Below are 22,042 nucleotides of genomic sequence, written 5' to 3'. Positions count from 1 at the left end.
AGCATGTTCAGCCTCTACCGCGGGAGAACATTCTCCATGCCCTTATAGAGGAGTCCGAACAATCTGCAAGACAAATTTTAAAAGACGCTCAAGCCAAGACATCATAAACAAATCTCCACCTTAGCAGTTACTGTGGATTCTTTTCTTTCATCGACTGTTTTGGTGCCACACTTTCCTTTGACTTGATGTTGCTGTGGGTCCATCTAACTTCTACATGTTACAAAGGCACTGATGTCTTTTAATGCACTGTGAGTGTACCTGCTGCACGTTTTTGTGAGTCTCACCTTTGGATGAGCACTTTTTACACTTGCAGTGGCATGCGTGGGATGCTGGCCTTGGCCAAGTTAGTACTCGCATGAACACAAATTTTTAATTGTGATTCACAGGTTCTCCCTTGAAGCATGAATTTTTTTATTCGCTTTTCTGACTGACAAATTGGAACAACTTTTTTTCCTTCACTGCAGTAAATTTAGATTAGATTTCTGAGAAATCCCTACAAAATCCTACAAGTCGCAACTTAAAATTATTTTATTGTGTCATTATTTTTTTATATGTCCTGGAGCTGAAAACTGCATATTATGACTAAAAATGACACGGACAGACATTTGCTCCTTCCAAAAGCTTCTGGAAAATCTACAGGAACTCTAACTTCAAGTTTCATTTCCCTTCAACCCTCATCCCTCCAGGATTCAAAATAATGAAGAATCACATGAGGGTCTTCTCACTGTGCCCTCAAGATCTCCTCAGCCACCTCCTATCCTGCACACAAAACATCCTGAAGCCCCGAATCAAGGCCAGGATAAACACAAACCTCTAGATCAGATTTTTCTCCCTGAGACAGAGCAGATATCAGGTGTTAGTGACACATTAGTGACCAAACTGTCTCATGCAGGGCCCAAGTGCTCTGATAAGGTCAAGACTTTTGAGGAGCAAAGAGCTAGTTTGGATCTGCCAGAAGTTGGATCCATTTCAGAGTTGAATTACAGTGGAAAGTGCAATGATGCCAAACAAAACCGAGGAGCCTTCAAGCAACGAGCCTCCTCTTTGGAGGAAAGGATGAGCTACTCCAAGCGGGTTCAGGGGTACCAGAACAAGTTTACTGAAGAACTTGAAAGGATCAAAAAGGTTGTTGGCAGCACAGGCATAAGAAAGGCATATTCGACTGAGCAGCTGTTGATAGGCAAGTTAGAGCCAAGTGACCCTCAAGTGGTTAAAAAGGTGGAGAAGCTGAAATCCTTGAGTAAAATTCCTGAAAAAGATAAGCAGAGCCCAAACATAAACCCAGAGCCTTACTCATCACAAGGAAGAACTGGGAATATTAGAGTTACCATGGAGACAGCACTAGTTCACCAGTTGCCAGGGCAACCATTGCCAACAGCCACAAAGACCAGACTCACCAGGTTTGGAGGGAATAATCACTACTGATGAAGGTGTTAAGGCAAGTCTTCAACTTTAAAATGACTCCATCTTTTTTGTGTTCAAATGCAGGAAAACCACACAGAACTCTCCAAACACTCTGCTTATCACCTCATCAGAAAGCCAATCTCCTTCAAGCAAGGAAAAGGACAGATGCCCCAGTCCAAAGGGGAAAAGCGTGTCACCGACCACAGTGAGGGAATCCGAGGCACAGTATCCCAAAAAGCCTCCAAGGCTAACGCCGTCACCAACACCTTCCATCAGCCCTCTTCTCAAGAGGAAGAAGGCAGAGAAAGTGGCCATTCCCGCAATCCTGGTGGAGGATGCAACCATAAACAATGAGCATGTTCCAGTCCAAGTGCAGATGAATGAAGAGAATAGCGGCTCTGCTAAAGGTACTGTAAATGAGGTTATTTTTCTATGCTTGATTACTATTATTGTTACATTCAATACCCATGTATACACCAATATTTGCATCCAGGTCTAAAGATAAGAAAGTTATTTGAAGAACAATTGGTCAAAAAAGGTAAAAGTAGAAATAGAAGTGATATTAAAAGAGGAGATTGAGGTAATGGACATGAGAGCACCGGACCTACCCCTCATTGCAGTGGTGGTTACCATGGCAATACCATTCAGAGTTAAAAACTTGAGAATGAACAGCAGGCTTTCCAGGACTGAGAAACCTTTGATTGAGAGAAAATTGTTAACCAAATGTGTCTATATCATGTATCTTCTCTAGTCATGCATGATGCAGTTTTGTCCACAAATGCAAAGGGTGTCACCAGAAGCTTGGGCCTCTGTTGCCATATTAGGCCAGTGAGACCACCTTGCTGGAGTATTTTTAGCCACTCTCCTTCTTCAGGGCCTCTGCCTTGTGTCCCTGTTTGAGTTTTTTTTTTTTTTTTTTAATCTCGCTTGATGTTCTCCAGGCAGCACGAGCGAAAATGAATTCCAGGAAGCAAACTGACTCAACAACTTTTCTTCCAACCTCCAGCAAATAAAATCACACGGGTTTAGAATTGAGGCATTTCTTACTGTCCATTTGGTGATCGGAGAGCAATATAATTTGTAAAAGAGTCAATGGCAGTGAGGCCATCAGGATGCCCGAAACATCAAACGTTTTATTTCCCGAAAGTAGGCCCAGATGTGTGTAGCAGCTTTTAAAGATTTGGCAGGTGTACATAAAGACCACAAGTGCTATTTATCCCCTGCAAAGCTGACTCTACATGTTGTTGCATTTCACTGGAATATGAACTGTCCTATGTTAAACTGTTAAAAAAAACAAACAAACAAACAAACCCAGCAATACTGCTAATTTTCCAGTCACTAATGGTGTAGTGGCACACATGCCTGTCTTTGGTGTGGGCAGTGTGTCATCGATTCCAGCGCTAACTGGCAACCAGCTCAGGGTATAGTCTGCCTTTCACCCGAAGTTAGCTGACCTAGGCTCTAGCACTCCTGCAACTTTGTGTGGATAGGTGGCTTGCAAAATGGATGGATGGAGGGATTCTTTAAATTTTTCCATGGACAGGGACGGTCAAGATCTAACTATGTACTTCATCAGTTTCACAATTCTAAGGTTAAATCTCTGGACTTCCAGTTTGTTGTTCCTGTGTGTGGATGTTCTCCCTGCACTTGTGTGCGGTTTACAAGTTTATTCTGATTTCCTTCCATGTTCAAAACCTGCATGCTGGGAAAAAAAATGAAGACTCAAAATTGTCCTTAGGTGTCAACATTAGAGCAAATGGTTGTTTGTATACATATAGCCAATGTTCAACCCATGTTATACCCCACCTTTCACTTGAAGGCAGCTAAGTTATATCTAAATATATATTTTAAAATCTAATTTTAAATTATGTTACAAATGTAAGGCGGGGTATACTCTGAACTGGTTGCCAGTCAATCTCAGGGCACATATAAACAAACAACCATTCGCACGCACTATCACACTTATGGGCAATTCAGAGTCTTCAGTTAACCTAGCCTGTATATTTTGGGGATGTGGGAGGAAACTGGAGCCCACTGAGAAAACCTACCCAGGCACGGAGGGAACATGCAAACTCCACATACACAGGGCCAGTATTTGAATCGTGGTCCTCAGAACTGTGAGGCAGATTTGCTCAGCTGCCGCCCACTGTACCGCCCTAAATAATAAATCTACCGGTATATCTAAATCTAAATATTATAACTAAATGTTAACAATACACTTGTACTACTACTTATACTATACTATATTTTACATGTAAATGTGAAATTCGAAATCTAAATGTTTAGGGTTGGACTAAATATTTTGTTAAAAGCCATATTGACACGGCTTAGAAACTGCAGTACCAACATAAAAACTGTGTTTGCAGGGTTATGACAACATAGAAAAAAAAATCTTATACAAGTTAAATTGTAATTCTTCGGGCACTCTGGTTTCCTCCCACATCCCAAATACATGCAACGTTAATTGGACTCTCTAAATTGCCCCAAGGTGTGATTGTGAGTGCAACTGTAGTCTTTCTGTCTGTGCCCTGCGATTGTCTGGTTACCAGTTCAGGGTTTACCCCGCCTCCTGCCCGATGACGGCTGGGATGGTCCCCAGAACCCCCACGACCCTTGTGAGGATGACCGGGTAAGAAAATGGATGGATAGTTGATAAATACTTAGTGTTTAGTTTCACTTTTATGAAGAAGTGTCACATGAAAGTCATGGGTCGAGAGCAGCAGAACCAGGGGAAAGAAAAGAGAACTAGCCAGAAACCCGTGCTTCCCACTGGTCTGAACGCCTCAGCGTGCTTGCAAGAAAGCAGCCATTAGCCCTTGAGGTGGATTTGGAAACACAAGTGGACCAATGCTGCTCCACCCAGCTCTCAATGTATTTTGACACAATGGTCCATACACAGCAGTTGCTCTGGAGGACTCTGGGAATAAGCAAGTTAATGAGTCAGGAATTATGGGATTCATTCATTATCTGCTGTGTGGACTTTCCACGTCACTATGCTACCTCTGCCAATTTCAAAACTTTAAGCAAAGAAAAGTAGACAGCTTGTTACAATCCAGAGGTTTAAGAGGTCCTGTTGGTGATTTGATGTTTGAAAACTGATGAGCACGAAATTGAGCAAATGAACAAAGTGTGGCTTTTTCATGAGCCTTTTTTGAAAAGAGCAGAATGCTTGAAATTCAAATAGGATTTGCAATTTTGCATTTCCTACTCTTTCAGGGCAAAGAGGGAGAGTATTCAGAACTCCAGAGGTAAGAAGCACTGCCCACTACTCAGATGAGAAGCACCTGAGTCCACAGGTGGGGGTGATGGAACTCCATGGAGGTGCTTCTGGTCTGTCTAAAAGTGTCCATTTCAAGGAGCCTCCCTCCTTCCAGGTAGGGGACTCGCAAAGCAGACAATCATCCAGCAAAATTATCACCCATTACCCACTACATGGTATGTTTTAAAAAGGTGACGCCATGTGACCAAGCAGTCATGGAGGGCCAAGATATTCTCATCTCAGTAAAGGTCGCTGGGCAGCCCAAACCGATGGTTTACTGGTGAGACATTTTACTCATGCTTTGGCCAGACATTAGCTCATGTTCTGTTTAATTACCTGCTACTGACCACGTCATTGTTTTAATGACCCAGGCAAAAGGATAAGGTCCCTGTGAAGACAGCAGGACGCCTCTCCTTGAGGCAGACGGAGGACGGGGCCAGTGAGATCAGCATCATCTCAGCACAGAGGTCTGACGGAGGGGTTTATTCCTGCAAGCTTATTAATGAGTGCGGAACAAAGCAGGGGGAATGTAAAGTTGAGGTCAAAGGTGAGTGATTAACAAAAAAATCGGGATCCCGACCAATTCATCTGTGTAAATTCTCAAGCATCCTGTCCACAAAAAAAAAAAAAAAAAACTTAATCAAGGACACCGGACTCTTCTTGGTTGTTGGAGACGTTTCACCTTTCATGCAAAAGGCTTCGTCAGCTCTAAAATTTAGCTGAGGAGTCCCATTTATCTCTGGTGGGTGTGCACTCTGGTACTGTACTGTGTATTCTATATACTACAAGGGTTGTTATTGCCAAGTGTGGCAGATGGCTCACTGATTTTCATAACAACCGATTATTCCCCTGGATGGTGGCAAAATTGCTCATTAGTGGCCACATTTCCCTATCCAAAATTTCTTGTTTCTCGTTGGTGTCCACGTTATCCATCTCTTGACATTTTACCCACAAAGATTATCTCACTCCATGCAAAAAGTCAATTTCTTTTTTTGTGTATTCATATTCAGAGGGTTATTGAGAATACTTTGCTCTGCATCAGGTATTTCACATTTAAATTAATGTATCAGTACAAACAGTGTATAGTACCTGTGTTTATGTTCATTTTTATTGATCAACAGCTGCGACACAGACCTTCCTGAAAATTATCCAAGAAGTCAAAGATCTGCTGGTGCAGGCTGGTGAGTCTGCCAGGTTTGAATGTCACATCACTGGACCTCCAGACGTCGATGTGGATTGGCTGTCCAATGGGAAGCTGATCCAGCCAGCGCTGCTAAACTGCAAGATGCACTTCGATGGCCGGAGGCAAGTTCATCGTTTTCCCTTTTTTTTTTCTTGTTAAAATCCCAACAGTCTCGTTTGTGTCTTCTTCTGCCTTGTATGAATCACCGGAAATAATTGGGTAAAAGTACAAGTGGCTGGTGGATAACTACATGGTGTAGTGTTATAAACGGGTCCGTTCTAACCACTTAAATACAGTTATTCTGAATAGTTACTAATGGAATGAAGGCACTGAACTTTTATATTTTGGAGTAGGACTGATTCATGCCAGAAAGGCCAAGTTCCTACATGGGCTTGTTTTTCCATCCATCCATGTTCTGCCGCTTCTCCGGGGTCGGGTCGGAGGGACGCTAGCTTCAGCAGGAGAAGCCTAGAGTTTCCTTTCCCCAGCTAACATCATCCGGCGCTTCCCAGGGAATCCCAAACTGTTCCTAGGCCAGCCACCAGACCCCATTTTCCCCAGAATGTCCTGGATTCTCCCCAGGGTCTCATCCCCAATGACTGAGATGGTGTAAAACATTTTAATGCAATCTCTGTAAAATTCACATTTAATATATTTAGAAACAAAACATGTAAATGACTTCAGAAGCCTTTTAAATATTGCAACAAAATATTTGTATTCCATTACTTTACACGTCTATTTTCCTTTTGGATGCCATGTTTTCTCTCAGATGCCATCTCCTGCTGAATTCCGTTCATGAGGATGACAGTGGAACGTACACTTGTAAATTGAGCACAGCTAAAGGTGAATAACTAACCCAATCGTTGTGATTCGTGACACTGGTGATAAGAAAATAAAAGCATTTCATGACATATTTAGATGAGGTGACCTCCAGTGCAAACCTAAAAGTGACTCCGTCCAAGGAACCATTGTTCACACGCAAACTGGACGTCCTCGAGGTCATCGCAGGTCGCACGGCCCGATTAGACTGCAAGGTGAGCGGGTCACCAGCACCACAAGTCACCTGGATGCACTATGGTAGGGAAGCTACTGACTTGCTCCGGTTTTCTATGAAGCTTTCACACGTTCTTCCAAGCAATACCGTGTTTCTCCTCTCCCTGCCTTCAGAGTCAAGAGTGGAGGAGAGCGACAATGTTTGCATTCTCAGAGAGGGGGGGCGCCACTCCCTTATTATTGCCAACGTCAGCAGTGAAACAGAGGGCTTCTATACGGCCGTGGCTCAGAACATTCACGGAAAGTCGGAATGCACTGCTGAACTTTATATACAAGAACATAGAGGTGCTGTCTCTTCTCACATGTAAGATGCCAGAATCAAGTAATTTACATTGCATGAAAAAGTAGAACATAATCTGACTTTTTTTTGTCATCAGCCAAAAAATCACCCAGACGCAAATTTTCCATTGCACCTGTACTCTACGTACTTTACCCTAGCGTTTCAAAAACTTTAGTTAACCAAGGGATATATTTAAACTAAATCTCACAGCAGACCACCTAAAAAAAACACACCAATTTTTTTAATAACATTGCTCTGTGGTATGTCTAATTTACATGTTTTTTTTTGGGGGTAAATTTACTTCTCCTTGACAAAATACTAATGGGGTGTACGTACATATTTGAGCCTGCATGTAAGATTTCACCCCGTAGCGATAAGGGAAAATTCAAAATGAATTTAGAATGATTCTAAACTTATGTACTCCATTACAACTTAAATATTGTTATAGATATATAAAAGCTTCGGTCTGGAGGGAAAAAAATGCTCAAAATAAATACATCGAAATCTCAACATTAATACGATTTTCCAGCCGTCATCAGTGTACAATACAAAATACGAAACAAGCAGACTGGAAAATATGGGTAAGAAATGTACAAAGGACATGGGCCACGAGTAGAAACAATATCAAAATACACAACTACAAATAAAAAGATCAAACAGAAATGTGACCAAAAAATTTTTTTGAAACCTACTACATCAGGGGTGTCAAACTCCCTTTGGTCTGCGGGCCGAATACAGCTTAATTTGAGATCAAGCGGGCCGGACCAGTAAACTCATTGCAAAATTACATAGAACTAACAATAAGCCCACTTTTTTCCTTTGTATTAGTCACTAATACTAATAATTAGTGCAAAGAATGAGTAAATTATCAAAATGTTTATTAACAGAATTTTCCTTTTACATTATGAACAATATATTATGAACAAGAGAATAACATAAGAACATAAATAAAGTATGTGCAATTTTAACAACACTTTTACACAGTTAAAGATATATTTAAGTGTGTTGTACATAAAACTGATCACAGAAATATTAACAATGTTCCAAAAACATTTAGTACCAGCCTTGTGGAACTTAAAAACACTGTTTTTCAACATCTGGAAAGCAATTTGAACAAATGAATAACTTTCACAGCAATTATTCGTCTTGCTTGGAATTTGCCCTTGAAACTTGACATCGTTTATCCTGCACAAGTGCATCAAGATGAGGAATCATGTCCTGAGAAGCAGCCAATTTCAGAATCTCATTCAAATGCTTATGTGTGAGCTTTGAGCGCAGCTTTGTTTTATTAATGTTCATTAGTGAGAAAACTTGCTCACAAAGGTAGGTTGTCCCAAACATGGACAATGTTTTAGCAGCTAGTGCTGTCAATGCGGGATAGCCTGGTAGGAGGTACTTGTAAAATGTGTCCAAGCTTACAGAGGCAAATCTGTCCTTCAGTTCTACATCACACTGGAAATCAATGATTTCAAGTTGCATGGCAACGGGCAAATCAGAAGCTTTGACTGTGAATGGTGAGCGAAAAACTGCAAAATCTGTTTCGAGTTCGCTAAAAACCTGAAATCTTTTCTCAAACTCCATCAACAGGCCTGAAATCTTCTCTTTGTACCGTTTCACGTCAGAATTAACGCTTGCTGCGCACATATCTTTTAAACAGGGAAAATGAGCAGGGTCACCGCTTGCCACCTGCGTCTCCCATAACCCGAGCTTTAACTTGAATGCACGTATGCTGTCATAATACTGTGTTACGATATTTTTGCGTCCCTGCAACATTTTGTTAAGAATATTCAAGTGCTCAGTGATGTCCACCATAAACGCAAGGTCCTGCAGCCACAGATGGCACTGTAATTCCTGAACAGGTTTATCTTTTTTCTCCATGAATTGTCCGATTTCATCACGTAAATCAAAGAAGCGCTTTAGCACAGCACCTCTGCTTAACCATCGTACGTTCGTGTGATAAGGCACACCACGGATAATGTTACAGCCACTGAGAAAGCTGTCAAATTGACGATGATTGAGACCTCGGGCTCGGATGAAATTAACAGTTCGGACAACCACCTCCATGACGTGATCCATTCTTAGCGATTTGCTGCATAATGCCTCCTGATGCAAAATGCAATGAAATGTCCAAAAATTACCTCCCCCATTTGCGGCTTGTACTTTATCTCTGAACTTTGTCACAACACCTGCCTTTTTACCGATCATTGACGGCGCACCATCAGTAGCCAGGCTTACGGCACGTGACCAGTCCGCTCCGACTCTGTCCAGCGCTCCAACGACGGAGCTGAAAATGTCCTCAGCTGTTGTGGTGTCGATCATCGCCACCAACTCGAGAAACTCCTCTGTGACATTCAAAGTCTTGTCAACTCCACAAATGAATATGGGCAGTTGAGCGACGTCCGTGATATCAGTACTCTCATCAATCGCAACAGAAAATGCCACAAATGACCCCACTTTGCGTTTTAGTTGGTGGTCCAAATCTGCAGAGCGTTCCGAAATCCTGTCTGCCACGATATTTCTTGTCAATCTTATATTGGCGAAAGCATGTCGCTTCTCAGGACACACAATTTCAGCAGCCGTCAGCAAGCAGTTTTTGATGAACTCTCCATCACTGTACGGCTTTGATGCCATTGCTATTTGGCTCGCAATTAGGTAGCTGGCTTTCACCGCAGCGTCACTGGCTTCTCGGCTCCGGGTGAAAACAGATTGCTGTTTCTTCAGACGCGCCATCATTTCATTTACCTTCTGTTTTCTCAATTCTCCATGCAAACTGTTGTATTTTTCACCATGCTGAGTTTCGTAATGACGCCGAATATTGTATTCTTTAAGCACCGAAACTTGCTGCTGGCACACCAGGCACACGGGTTTCCCATTCACCTCCGTGAACATATAAGAACATGTCCATTATTCTTGAAAAGTCCGACACTCTGTGTCGACTTTTCTCCTTTTTTGACATTTTGCTGATGAGGGTGCGAGGCAAACGGAAAAGTAGATAATGCAATTGTCGCCAATAGACGCTGTACAGACGTTCAATTTTACCAGGTCAAGGTGGTCCTAGTTCCGCCGCAGTGTTGCTTTCACGTTGTCTGCACGTACTAAAACACGGCGCCCCCTAGCGGATAATACAAGAACTACAAATTTTAAAGAAAATTCATATTTTTTTTATACAATGCAGCTTTCTTCCCCGGGCCGTACCAAACCACCAGACGGGCCAGATCCGGCCCGCGGGCCGTATGTTTGACACCCCTGTACTACATCATCTAAAATATTCTCTCACCTGCTTTGATTCAGGTATGATTTTAAGTGACATCCCATTCTTTATCCATAGGGTTTAATATGAAATCAGTCTGCCCTTTGCCATCTTGAACTTTTCTGGAAAGGCTTTCCACAAGGTTTTGGAAGTTGTTCATGAGAACGTTAGACCCTTGTTCCTGAAGTGCATTTATGAAGTTGTGTTGGATGTGAAGGCCTGCCTCTCAGTCTCCATTCAAATTCATCCAAAACTGTTTTATAGGGGTGAGGTCATGTTTTTGCAGCCCCAAGAAGTTAATCAACAAACTTTCTTATCATTGTCTTTACTACCTTGATTTGTGCACTCATGTACAGTCATGTTGGAACAGGGGCCATCTCTGAACTGTTCCCACAAACCTCGAAATGTCCAAAATATTAGCCCCTGAGCTGCAGGGAAGGGAACTCTTGGGAATGCTTCAGAATACCAAGAGATTTTGGATGGGTCAAACACTTTGTGGATTACCCCTTCCTGTTCCAACATGTCATTGCAATGTCTATAAAGACATGGATGACAGCTTGACTGGCCTGCACGGAGTCCTGACTTCAACCTCATAGAGCACCTTTGGGTTGATTTTGAGTGGACACTTTGCTAGACCGTGTTGTCCAAAATTAATGAATGACCTAACAAATAAACTCACTTCTAAGCCTTGTTGAATGTGTTTCCACAAATAAACTGTTATAGCTGCAAATGGTAGACTAACATCATATCAAACCACATGGGGTTTAAAGGCCATATTACTTAAAATCACATGATTCAAGGCAGGTGAGTGAATACTATTGGCAATACAGTGGATCAAAGTGAAAAAAATGCCATATATTGCAAGTGGACCTTAAGAAGATAATTTGATGTGGAAAGGGAAGAGCTCTGTCTGATATAGAGGGCAATGAATTACATAATGTAGGTCCTGACTTGGTAGTTGCGGTAAAGAGTCATCCACCAAAACTGAATAGGTGTTTTAAGAAATTTAGACGCTATGGTCAGCACTAGGACAACTACACCACTCGAGTCTGCAATATCAAGACCCTTGAGTTGCATCTTACATTGGGTTCTAGCTTTAGTTTGTCTGTCTGTGTGCTTCTGGTAAATTGGGTTGATTTCCTTATTCATGGAAAATGATATAAGATGAACCAAAACTATGTGGCCAAGGCAACAGTTTTTTTTTGGGTGGAGTGAAGGGGAAGAAGAAAAAGAGAGTGGAATCTTGGCACTTTATGATCTCTTACGGTCCAGGTCCAAACTTGAGAAGATGCCATCTATCCCAGAGGAGCCAGAGCAGTTGGAGAGTGATGTGGTGAAGAAAACTATGCCAGACTTTGTCAAACCTCTGGCCGATCTTGAAGTGATAGAAGGCAAAGAGGCCATCCTAAACTGCAAGGTGGCGGGCCTACCTTATCCAGCTATCAGCTGGTACCACAACGGGAAGCGCATTGAAAGCAGCGAGCGGCACTTAATGACGCAGAGTAAGTCAAGATGCAAGAGCCGATATTTGAGTGCAAAGTGGCAAATGAGAATTCTGTGTCTTGTTCAGACAGGGATATCCACAGTCTGGTGATTCAGACAGCTTGTCATGCTGATGGTGGAGTCTACAAGGCCGTGATCGCTAATAAAGTTGGCAAAGCAGCCTGCTACGCACATTTATATGTTACAGGTAGCTCCAGATGCCATAGAGTTGAAAGAGTTGTTCCTTTCACAACATGTGAATATGTACTTTTGTGCTTTCTGAACAGATATTGTTCCAGATCCACCTGATGGCCCCCCAGTCATAGAGGCCATCACAGGAAAAACTATAAGCCTCAGTTGGAACAAATCAAAAAGATTTGATCCATATCATGGTAACATATTTATTTTTTCAGTCTTTGTGAAAGCCTGTGAAAATTTGTTTTCATCTGTTAGTTTGTTAAATTATTGTTGTTTGCTCTGCTTTTTTAGATCTTGCTTTAGTTGTTAAATCCAAATACAATACTGGATCTTAGATTGTAACCATTCATTAAATGCCTTTCTTATCAACCCAATAGTTCTACAATCTATAGGGTAGGCTATTTGGTTTTATGCTTTTCTTGCTGCATTCCAGATCCTGGCTCCTTGTTTTATGTGCTCCAGCAGCAACCTCTGGGCTCCATTCAGTGGTCTACTGTAGCATCTAACTTGACAGAAACCAGTTACACCGTCACTTGCCTTTCCAAGGGTGTCCGATATGCTTTCAGAATACTGACGTCTACTGGCAAGACACTCAGCAAGCCTTCACCATCCACAGATCTAGTCCAGCTCCTGGACAGAGGTATTCAGGGCTTCGAATTTTCTGCTCGTCCAAAATCTCAGTTGCGTTGAAATTGTTCGCTCAGAATCACAATGTGACAAGATTTCCCCAAAAGGCCAGTCAGTCAGAATGCTGAGTCTGGTTGCAATGTCCACTTCCACTAAAGTTTGAGAATTGGCTGATGGGTTCCATAGAAATTGAGTTTTTGTGTGAGGGGAAAAAATTATTTTTGGGAGCCATTCCATTCTATTCCATTCCACTCTCCAAGTTGCTTATCTTCAAAAGGGTCGTGGGTGTGCTGGAGCCTATTCCAGCTAGCTTCGGGCAAAAGGCGGACTTTTTATGTAATATCGGCCCAAAAATGCCTTTAAAAAAAGAATAAAACAGCATAACTTGATTTTTTTTCCCCTCAACATATTTCCTTACTCATTTTGTTTCATGTGCTGCTTGAGGAAACGCTTCTCCTCATGGCTGAGAAGTTTCAGTTAAAGATATCCACCTATAGAGCTCGTGCACGTGACGTCACCGTTTTCACGGCGCCATGTACCCGGTCAAACAGAGCTGCTCGACATTGTGGGAGATAATGAACCGGAGGAAAATATTTACAATACCCGAGACCTGATGTGCTGTTGGTTGTCACAACAGATGAGACAGATATTCAAAGAGATCATTCTATAGCATACCAACTGAAAAGACCAGAAAAGATCAATGGATTTCTGCAATTAAACATGATGGATGGTGCCCAACCAAATACACATGCCTGTGTAGCGATCACTTCATTTGAGGTAGGAATTATTTTTAATCTAAAATTATGAAGTATTTATAATGCCAAATTGACTCATTTGAAAACAATGCATATTTTAAAAAAAAATGTCTGTCGCAGAGGTTTACAGAGATTAAGTGTGGCCGCAATCGCTTCAGTGTACGTTCCGTGGAGACAACTCTGTCTTTTTTTTTTTTTTAAATGATAGTTAATGAATGCAAGTTTGTCTAAAACCAGGAGTCCTTTATTTAGATATTGGTATTTGTATTGAATACTAGCTGAAAAGATCAATGGATTCCGGAAAAAGTTAACATGTGGCCGAACAGGCTTCTGCGTTCATGACCCGTCAACCCGTCACTATCTGGGATTTATTCCTGGTGAGAACAGAACCAGCGACAAACTATTTGTATGCGTTCAGACTTTTATACGCTTTCAAACTTTTTCGTGGAAAGCTCGACGACTTACTCAACAGATACAAGAGCATATCCAGGTTTCCAAGGCAAGTGAATTTCTTATCAGCAAAAACATCGACTTCGGCATTAAATATGGGTCTTCTATGCAGAGTTTATCTAATTTTTCCACGTACCCTCGTTTATTTTCACATTCTAAATGTCTAACGGTATCGGACAAGACTCTGGGAGTTGTGCTATAAGATATATTTTTGTGTTGTCTCCAATCGACTTGGCATTGAACAATGCTTTGTGAGACCAGCAATATGGTGACGTAAATAAGTCACGTGATTTTATGACGTAGGTGCACGAGCTCTATAGATCATACAGGCTGAAATTATAAGGGGTTCTTCAATTTGATGTGTCAAAATTACTGTGACATTTCAAATAGTATTTCTTGCTCTAAAAACGCCACTTAAATTGCACAAATGGAACATTTGACCAGTGTGTACAGAAGAGCAGTGTATGCAGTAGACTTGATCGTGTACTTTAGTCATCAACTGTTTTCTTTTTTTTTTTGTCAATGTATTTGTCATGGAAGATTTTAAAATGGTTTGAAGTGCTCATTGTATTTTATTTTTTGTTTGTTTTAGAAAGATCCACAAAGATGGCAGTCGTGTCATGTCGCTACAAAGAAATTACATGTGATTTTTTTTTTTTAACTTGGAAAAAAAAATCATAACCCTAACCCATCAGAACATGTTTGTCTTAGTTTCTGTGTGAATCTGGTGAACTTTTGTGCTACAGGCAGACACAGCAATTGGAATGATTTTGGGAACGGATCAAGAAAGACTGTTCCTTAGCAGGTTATGGCACGATCGTGAATGGTCATTTCTAAGCATTTACACAAAAATCATCTTTTTACAGGACCTTATTTGAGAAAAGCTCCAGTCATCATGGACAAACCTGATATTGTTTATGTGGTTGAGAATCAACCTGTAAGCATCACCATCACCCTGAACCATGTGCACGCCACTGTCACTTGGAAAAAGTAATTATTTTTCCTCTTTATCGTCACTCACTTTAAGTGAATGTGTTGCGAGATTTCGCTTCTGTGTTTCTAGGAGGGGCGTGGTATTGGTCCACAAACCGGGGGTGTGTGAGATGAGCATGCCGGATGACAATCAACACTCCCTGAAGCTTCAGCGCATGAAGGCATTGGACCTTGGCCAGCTAGTGGCGGTGGCCAGCAACCAGTTTGGCAGTGACCTCTGCACGCTGCAGCTGGTCATGGCAGGTTGGACCACAGCATATATAGTTAGCTCAGTTCAAAATGGCAGGACTTATTTTCATCTCTATTCTACAGACCCACCAAAGTTTGAAACCATCATGGAAGACGTGGACGTGTATCTTGGAGAAACGTGTCGTCTGGCGGTTGTGGTTGAAGGGAAACCAGATCCAGACATTCAGTGGTACAAGGTAATTATTGCTGCTGTTGCATTCCTGAAAGTCAGCTCTGAATATCTGATGTTTTATTTAAATCTTTCAAAGGATGATCTACTTCTCTCCGAGAGCAGTTACTTCACCTTTGTATACGATGACCCAGAGTATTCTCTCGTGATCCTCAATGCCTGCACTGAACACTCTGGCGTGTACACCTGTACAGCTAAGAATATAGCCGCATCAAACTCCTGCAAGGCTGAATTGACAGTCCACACAGGTCTACACAAAGCATGGGAATTTAGATCATGTTCCAGGCATTACACACACATACACACACACACACACACACACACACACACACACACACGAGGTAACAGAAAAGTAAACATTTACATGTTCTCTGCAGAGCCAAAAGAGGCCATCGAACCAATGGAAGATGAGGGAACCATCCTCAGGAAGATGCGACGCTTGACAGACTACTATGATCTCCACAAAGAAATTGGAAGGTGTGGGTGTCCTTCCTTGAGAGGGATGAGTCAATGCATGCTGTAATGTTTCTGAACCAAAGTGCAGTAATGAACAGACCATTGACTGTAAAATAAATAGTAGTACAATAACACAGAGAAGAGCAAGAACACCATGGGAAGCTGTTAACAATAGTGGGAAAACATGCATTATATAACGGTTAGGGCTAACCCTAAGCCTAAGCAATTTTCTGACCACACTGTGGTCAACAGCTCTGCAATCAGGAGTGTGGCGCTCTGTCAGGAACAAAACTAGAGAAAATAACAATTATTGTTAGAAGTAGTTTTTGCATTATTGTACAAACAAAATAGTTATTGAACTATAACGTTATTGGCAGAAGTAATATAAAATGCAGCCAGATATGCATACTGTTTGTAACAGGGGGACCTTCTCCTACGTGAAGCGAGTGACCCAGAAAAAGGGAAAGAAGGATTTTGCAGCCAAGTTCATATCTGCACGTGGAAAGAGGAAAGCCTCGGCACTGCAAGAGATGCAACTGCTGTCCGAGCTAGACCACGAGCGGATAATCTACTTCCATGACGCCTTTGAGAAGAAGAATTCTGTGGTGCTGATAACAGAGTTGTATCCTTTTTGTATTGTTCTTCATGCATTTGGCAATGACCTGATGGAGTACTTAAATGCATCCCAAGGACATGAAAGATCCAAAACATTAATTCTTCATGTTTTCATGTACAGTCTCACACATCCTCTCTGACTCACTGTTTAATGCAAATAACAAAAGAGAAAAGGGGTTGTTAGGTGCTTCATCTGTTGGAATCTACAATGCGTTTTTCCTCAGCTTTGGCTCGAAGGTGTCACGAAGAACTGTTGGAGCGAATTTCCAGAAGAACTACAGTCACAGAGGGGGAAGTGGGTTGAATTCTGCTTTTCCCTCATGGACTCCTGTCATGACTTGGACCTCGTATTATATCATCATTTGTGCATCTTCACAGATTCGTCAAAGTGTTCACCAAGTATTGGAAGGCCTTCGGTACCTTCATTATAAAGACATTGCCCACCTTGACATAAAGGTAACTGCCTTCACAGAATGTTAGCGGATGAGTTTAGGAACATGAAAATGGACTGTTCTTCTTTGCATTTGCTATTAGCCAGAAAATATTTTGATGGCAGTTGCCGGCAGTAACCAGATCCGCATTTGCGACTTTGGTAACGCCATCAAACTGGAGTCGCAAGAGGACCACTACTGCAAGTATGGCACACCAGAATATGTGGCACCAGAGATTGTGAACCAAACCCCCGTCTCGACAGCAACAGACATATGGTGGGCCAACTTTTACTGTGCACTACTGGCAACAAAGCAGTCCCATTGGTTTTGTTTTACGTGTTTGTGCTGTCTCCTGCAGGCCGGTGGCGGTCATTACATATCTCTGGTAAGTCATTCAGCAAGTGCACACATTTTCCATACAGTAGTTCATATTATGTATAAATGCACTATCCTAGTCTGACAGGTGTGTCACCATTCACTGGTGAAAATGACAAAGCCACAGTATTAAATATTCGCAACTATAATGTGGCCTTTGACGAGAGCATGTTCTCTGACCTCTGCAAAGAGGCAAAGGGGTTTGTCATCAAGCTCCTGGTAGTCAACCAGCTGTAAGTACTCAGATGTATTTATCTACTTTGGATAATCGTTCTCGCTTTTAAACACTATGACTAAACTGTGGCATACTTGTGTTTGTTCTCTCAGGAGGCCGAGTGCCATTGAATGCCTTCGTCACCCTTGGTTCAAGGTAGCTGTCAGACTTGTGTGTTTCATTTACAATTTTAAGTACGGCTCTTCAAAAACATTGATGACTCTATCATGCAGTCCGAAAGTAACAAGACCATCTGCACAGCAAGGCTAAAGCAGGTTTTGTCTAGAAGGCGATGGCAGGTAAAACACTTAAAATATTCACTGACTGACCACAGCGTGAGGTACACCTACAGAATATAATGACATTTAATCAAATATTTGCATCTACCACTACATGGACAATAATTACCAATTTGATGCTGTTGGTGAGTTATTATACAAACAATACAAGATTAATTAGTTTTGTGACTCTGTTCACAAACGGGTAATGATTTCCATTGAAACTAATAGAACTAAAATTAATAAGTTCCAGCCCCATATCCATTTTCTGAGCCACCTATCCTCACAAGTGTCGCAGGTGTGCTGGAGCCTATCCCATCCATCTTCGTGGAGAAGGTAGTGTATAACCTGAACTGGTTGCCAGCCAATCATGAGGCACATAGAACAAACAACCATCTGCACTGACTTTCACACCGACGGGAATTTAGAGTCCTCAATTAATCTACCAGGCACGTTCTTTTTATTGGTGTGTGGTCCAAAAAATGTTTTTTTAGCCTCCCCCTCTCTCTTCTTTTTGACCATTCATTCAGCAGGATCCAGCATGTTGGGTCTCAACATAATTTTTGCCCTCTCTTTCATCTTTTTCACCATTGCTCTGAGTGGATTACCTCCCTCATCCTTTCACCAGCGAGTGCTTTCTTTTTTAGTGACATCAACAACATTTTTGTTAACCCATTTCCATGATTTTAGCTCTGCTTCATTACAGCAACAGCCTTTATTGCCTCTTTGCTCTTCAGAATAGTGTAAATGGTTGAGTCACCAAATTAAACTGCACAAGGAAATCGTAACCATAAACTTTGTGATTGGCTATTATTTCCTTCTTTTGTGCAAGTGATTAAATTAAGCTGCCTGATAACACTTTCACTAGCAGTTTTGTTTCTTAGAAGCCATTCTTTGAGGTAATCAACATAAAACTAAAAAATATTTAAAAAAAACAAATCAGGGTGTAGTCCACCTTTCGCTCAAAGTTGGCTGCACTCCGCTGACCCTTGTGGACAAGCAGGTTGGAAGATGATTGATATATTACTGTACTGTACTTACAATGCAGCCACAATGCATTGATGGTTGACTCAGTGTGAGAAAATAGCACACCTGAGCCATATGCACATTCATTCCTGTTCATCAAAGAATACAAGTGCATGGAGGGAGGTAATATTTTTTGAAAATTTAATTCATAAGCTGAAATGTTCATCAACCGGATCGTTTGTTAACCAATGTTTCACTCGATTGGATGATCATCATTTATGGTAGTTGCCTTTTGTGCTGGTGTGAAACTAGACTTCACGAAGGTAGCAAATTTGTAGTCAGGTATAAATGTGCCCTGCATTTGACTGGCAGTCCATAATCCTTCTGCCACCATCTTGAATTCATTGGGAGAGGCTGCAGTTACTTGTGACACCAGTGAAGTCAAGAGGTTATATTGAAGTTGATTGATAGATCTCTGAATATGACTCACTCTAACCACAAAAATCCAAACATGTTTCATTATATTTTTTGGTGTGTGCCACACAAACTGTCAGATTTTTATCTAATTTTTATACATATTCAAAAACTACTTCTTCACTACTATTCTTCTGTTTTCTTCTCAGCGCTCCCTAATCAGTTACAAATCAAAAATGGTGATGAGGACAATCCCAGAGCTACTTAACGATGTGACTAGCCATGTGTCGATTGCTGTGGCACGGCATTTAAAAGATGGCTCACCCCCACCTTCTTCATCATCCTCTGACTCAGATGCAGACGTGGATGAGATTCCTTTCATTCCTATGCCACTATCTATGTTCTTTTCCGGTTCCAGAGTCTCCTTGAATGAAATTCCTGGGGATGAACACATTAAAGAGGGGTCCCATGATACTGCTGAAAGAACTAAGGAAAACTCTGACACAGCTGGTGTCAAAGGAGAAATTGGTAAAAGTGTGACACACAAAAGCAGTATCCCAGATGAAGACATGCTTCAACAGACAAAAAGAGCTCCATTTATAAAAGGATCCAGTGCAGAGACTGATGAGTCTCAGACAAAAGCAAGAAGATCTACCATGAGAAGAGGCAGCTCTGCCGACTCTGCGTTGCTGCTTCACATAGACCTTGAAAAGGGCAATATCAATGAAGCTACAGAAACGAGTGGCAATAGCCTGAAAAAGACAGTTTCTCTGGAATTGCCTAACCGTAGCCCAAGCCCTGGAATGGGAAAACTAAGCCAGGAGGATTATGCCTTGAAACTGGAGCTCATGAGACAGCGGCTACTCGGGGGAGGAAGTATGGACAAAAAGATGAGCGGCCTGCGTGGGCCCTTATTTGAAACACTTGGAATGGAAGATGAAAGGCAGACGGGGTCTCTCGATCGCAACCTGAGGAGATCCAGAGCTGGGCCATCGACACTCGTGCGAGCTGCATCCTCTGACAGTGCCGAACAGGACACACCAAAGACCAAAGTTTTTCAAAAAAGCGCCTCCTTCACTCAAGGAGATTCTGAACCTATGCCCCTTCATCGCAGGTATGGAGCTCCCTTAGAAATCCCATCTATTAGGATTAGCAGCTCAGATGGGAAGAAGCTTCAGGAAGCAACATCCATGTCTGCAATAACAGAGCAAACAGCATTGGAGTCACCCATAAACCGTGGCTCATTTATATACCCAACAGCAGGCGAAGTAGACCAAAAGCAAAAATTTAACACTCAAGAGAAAAGGACCAATGATGAAAAACTGAACAGGGCTGAATATGAACAGAGCTCATCCTCACTTGTGACTCCTCTAATTGTGATAGAAGAAGATGATGAAGCAAAAGAAAAAATGAAAGTATATCTGGACTCTCTTAACCATAAAGCACAAGTGATTGAAGATGAAAAAACAAAACAAAACACAAAAGCATCCTCTGTGCATGAAAATATCACTGAGGCTGTTGGAGGCTCATCTGGAACATATGACAAAGTGCCTGACAAGTTGAAAGAACATGACCCTAAAGCGACCTCAACATCTCAACACCCAGCTGTGTTTGCCAAAGTGGCAACTGCTGACCGATCCTCTGCTTCCATATCCTCAGTTTTAAACCCAGACATTCCTGGGATGCCGCACCACCCACGACTTAGAACAGATATCAAAGACATTGACTCAGAGGAGGTCTTTGAAGCTAGATTCAAGAAGCGCGAGTCATCTTTGTCCCGTGGCCTCAGAAAGCTAACCAGAAACAAATCTGAGGAAAAATCACCTACGTTGAACCGAAAGATCGGTGGTGGAGGCGATGAGGTTTACAGACCGGGGCAGATCGGAGCCCCGCTTGAAATCTTCTCAAAAGAGCTACAGGAGAAATCTAAATCAGTTCAAGACTTAAGGGAAGATAAGGAGAAAGAACCAGGGATGAGTCTTATTGGGAGGTTTTCAATGCGGGGAAAGAGATCAATATCACTTGACAAAAAGGGGGAAAAATCAAAGGAAAGACAGTCTCAGGGTGCTCAGGAAAGCGTAACCCATAAGAGGGTTTATTGGGCAGTTGGTCGAAGTAAATCCCTGGATACAAAGGAACAGACAGAACGAGAACGAACAAAAGCTGAAGAGTCTGCAGTTTCCACTATGAGGCGTGTGTTTGAGTCCAAAGTTGCAGGTATCTCAGCCAAAATAAGAAGCCAGTCTGAGGACAGGAAGAATAAAGTTTCAGAGAGAAGTCAGAAAGCATCTGATCTGAGGAGACTTACAGATTCTCCCATCTTAGCAATGCGACAAAAGTTTGAGAATAAAGTCAGAGGAAATGCTGCAAAAATATGCAGTTTGTCAGATCAAAGACACGAGAAGACAGAGGAAAAGAGGACCCCCCTCTTTTCTCGACATCGCCACTCACACTCTGAGGGGAGAGGACTGGAAGGAATGGGTGTGCCTGAGAATCAACTTGCAAAACAGGCAGGCGAGGGCATGTCGAAGGAGTCGATCGAATCCGCTTCGAGTGTTCATTCTGAGAAAGAGAATGATCGGTGGTCTAGATGGGACAGGTGGGGTTTGACCAAGAACAAAAAAGACAAAGCGCCTTGTCAGGGTGAACTCCTTTTACCCACCCCAGAAAAGGAAAACAGTTCCCACACTAAGACATTTGTCCGTTCCGCTTCGGATTTCCCACCTGTGTTCCACATCAAGCTCAAAGACCAAATCCTGCTGGAGGGAGAGCAGCTCAATCTCAGTTGTCTCCCTGCCGGAAGTCCGCATCCTCACATCGCATGGATGAAAGGTCTCTTGCTTCCATTCTAAGTGCTGGTGGCATTCACACGCTGTATCATGTATTAAACATTACAAATTCTAATTCTGTGTTACAGTATATGCATTGTTTTTTGTGTTGC

The 22,042-nt window shown here is 42.0% G+C and overlaps 1 protein-coding gene across 1 annotated transcript in view; it reads left to right on the top strand.

The window, feature by feature from the left end:
• Positions 1 to 22,042, top strand: part of LOC133506379 (striated muscle preferentially expressed protein kinase-like) — a 43,067-nt gene that overhangs the window by 16,591 nt on the left and 4,434 nt on the right. Inside the window, exons 4-29 of the mRNA XM_061830465.1 lie at positions 1,489 to 1,811; positions 4,621 to 4,778; positions 4,855 to 4,943; positions 5,035 to 5,210; positions 5,785 to 5,968; positions 6,616 to 6,689; positions 6,765 to 6,923; positions 7,014 to 7,203; positions 11,702 to 11,931; positions 12,000 to 12,119; positions 12,199 to 12,303; positions 12,543 to 12,749; positions 14,808 to 14,931; positions 15,005 to 15,177; positions 15,247 to 15,359; positions 15,432 to 15,600; positions 15,730 to 15,829; positions 16,230 to 16,430; positions 16,661 to 16,718; positions 16,802 to 16,879; positions 16,958 to 17,130; positions 17,213 to 17,239; positions 17,310 to 17,462; positions 17,557 to 17,599; positions 17,677 to 17,742; positions 19,311 to 21,933. Coding sequence (XP_061686449.1) covers positions 1,489 to 1,811; positions 4,621 to 4,778; positions 4,855 to 4,943; positions 5,035 to 5,210; positions 5,785 to 5,968; positions 6,616 to 6,689; positions 6,765 to 6,923; positions 7,014 to 7,203; positions 11,702 to 11,931; positions 12,000 to 12,119; positions 12,199 to 12,303; positions 12,543 to 12,749; positions 14,808 to 14,931; positions 15,005 to 15,177; positions 15,247 to 15,359; positions 15,432 to 15,600; positions 15,730 to 15,829; positions 16,230 to 16,430; positions 16,661 to 16,718; positions 16,802 to 16,879; positions 16,958 to 17,130; positions 17,213 to 17,239; positions 17,310 to 17,462; positions 17,557 to 17,599; positions 17,677 to 17,742; positions 19,311 to 21,933 — 6,116 coding nt within the window. The remainder of the gene's footprint in view (positions 1 to 1,488; positions 1,812 to 4,620; positions 4,779 to 4,854; positions 4,944 to 5,034; positions 5,211 to 5,784; positions 5,969 to 6,615; positions 6,690 to 6,764; positions 6,924 to 7,013; positions 7,204 to 11,701; positions 11,932 to 11,999; positions 12,120 to 12,198; positions 12,304 to 12,542; positions 12,750 to 14,807; positions 14,932 to 15,004; positions 15,178 to 15,246; positions 15,360 to 15,431; positions 15,601 to 15,729; positions 15,830 to 16,229; positions 16,431 to 16,660; positions 16,719 to 16,801; positions 16,880 to 16,957; positions 17,131 to 17,212; positions 17,240 to 17,309; positions 17,463 to 17,556; positions 17,600 to 17,676; positions 17,743 to 19,310; positions 21,934 to 22,042) is intronic.

This window comes from Syngnathoides biaculeatus, chromosome 2, assembly GCF_019802595.1.
Source record: "Syngnathoides biaculeatus isolate LvHL_M chromosome 2, ASM1980259v1, whole genome shotgun sequence".
Taxonomy (NCBI): Eukaryota; Metazoa; Chordata; class Actinopteri; order Syngnathiformes; family Syngnathidae; genus Syngnathoides; species Syngnathoides biaculeatus.
Note: the sequence above shows the minus strand (reverse complement) of the source record. Positions and strands in the feature narration are given on the sequence as shown.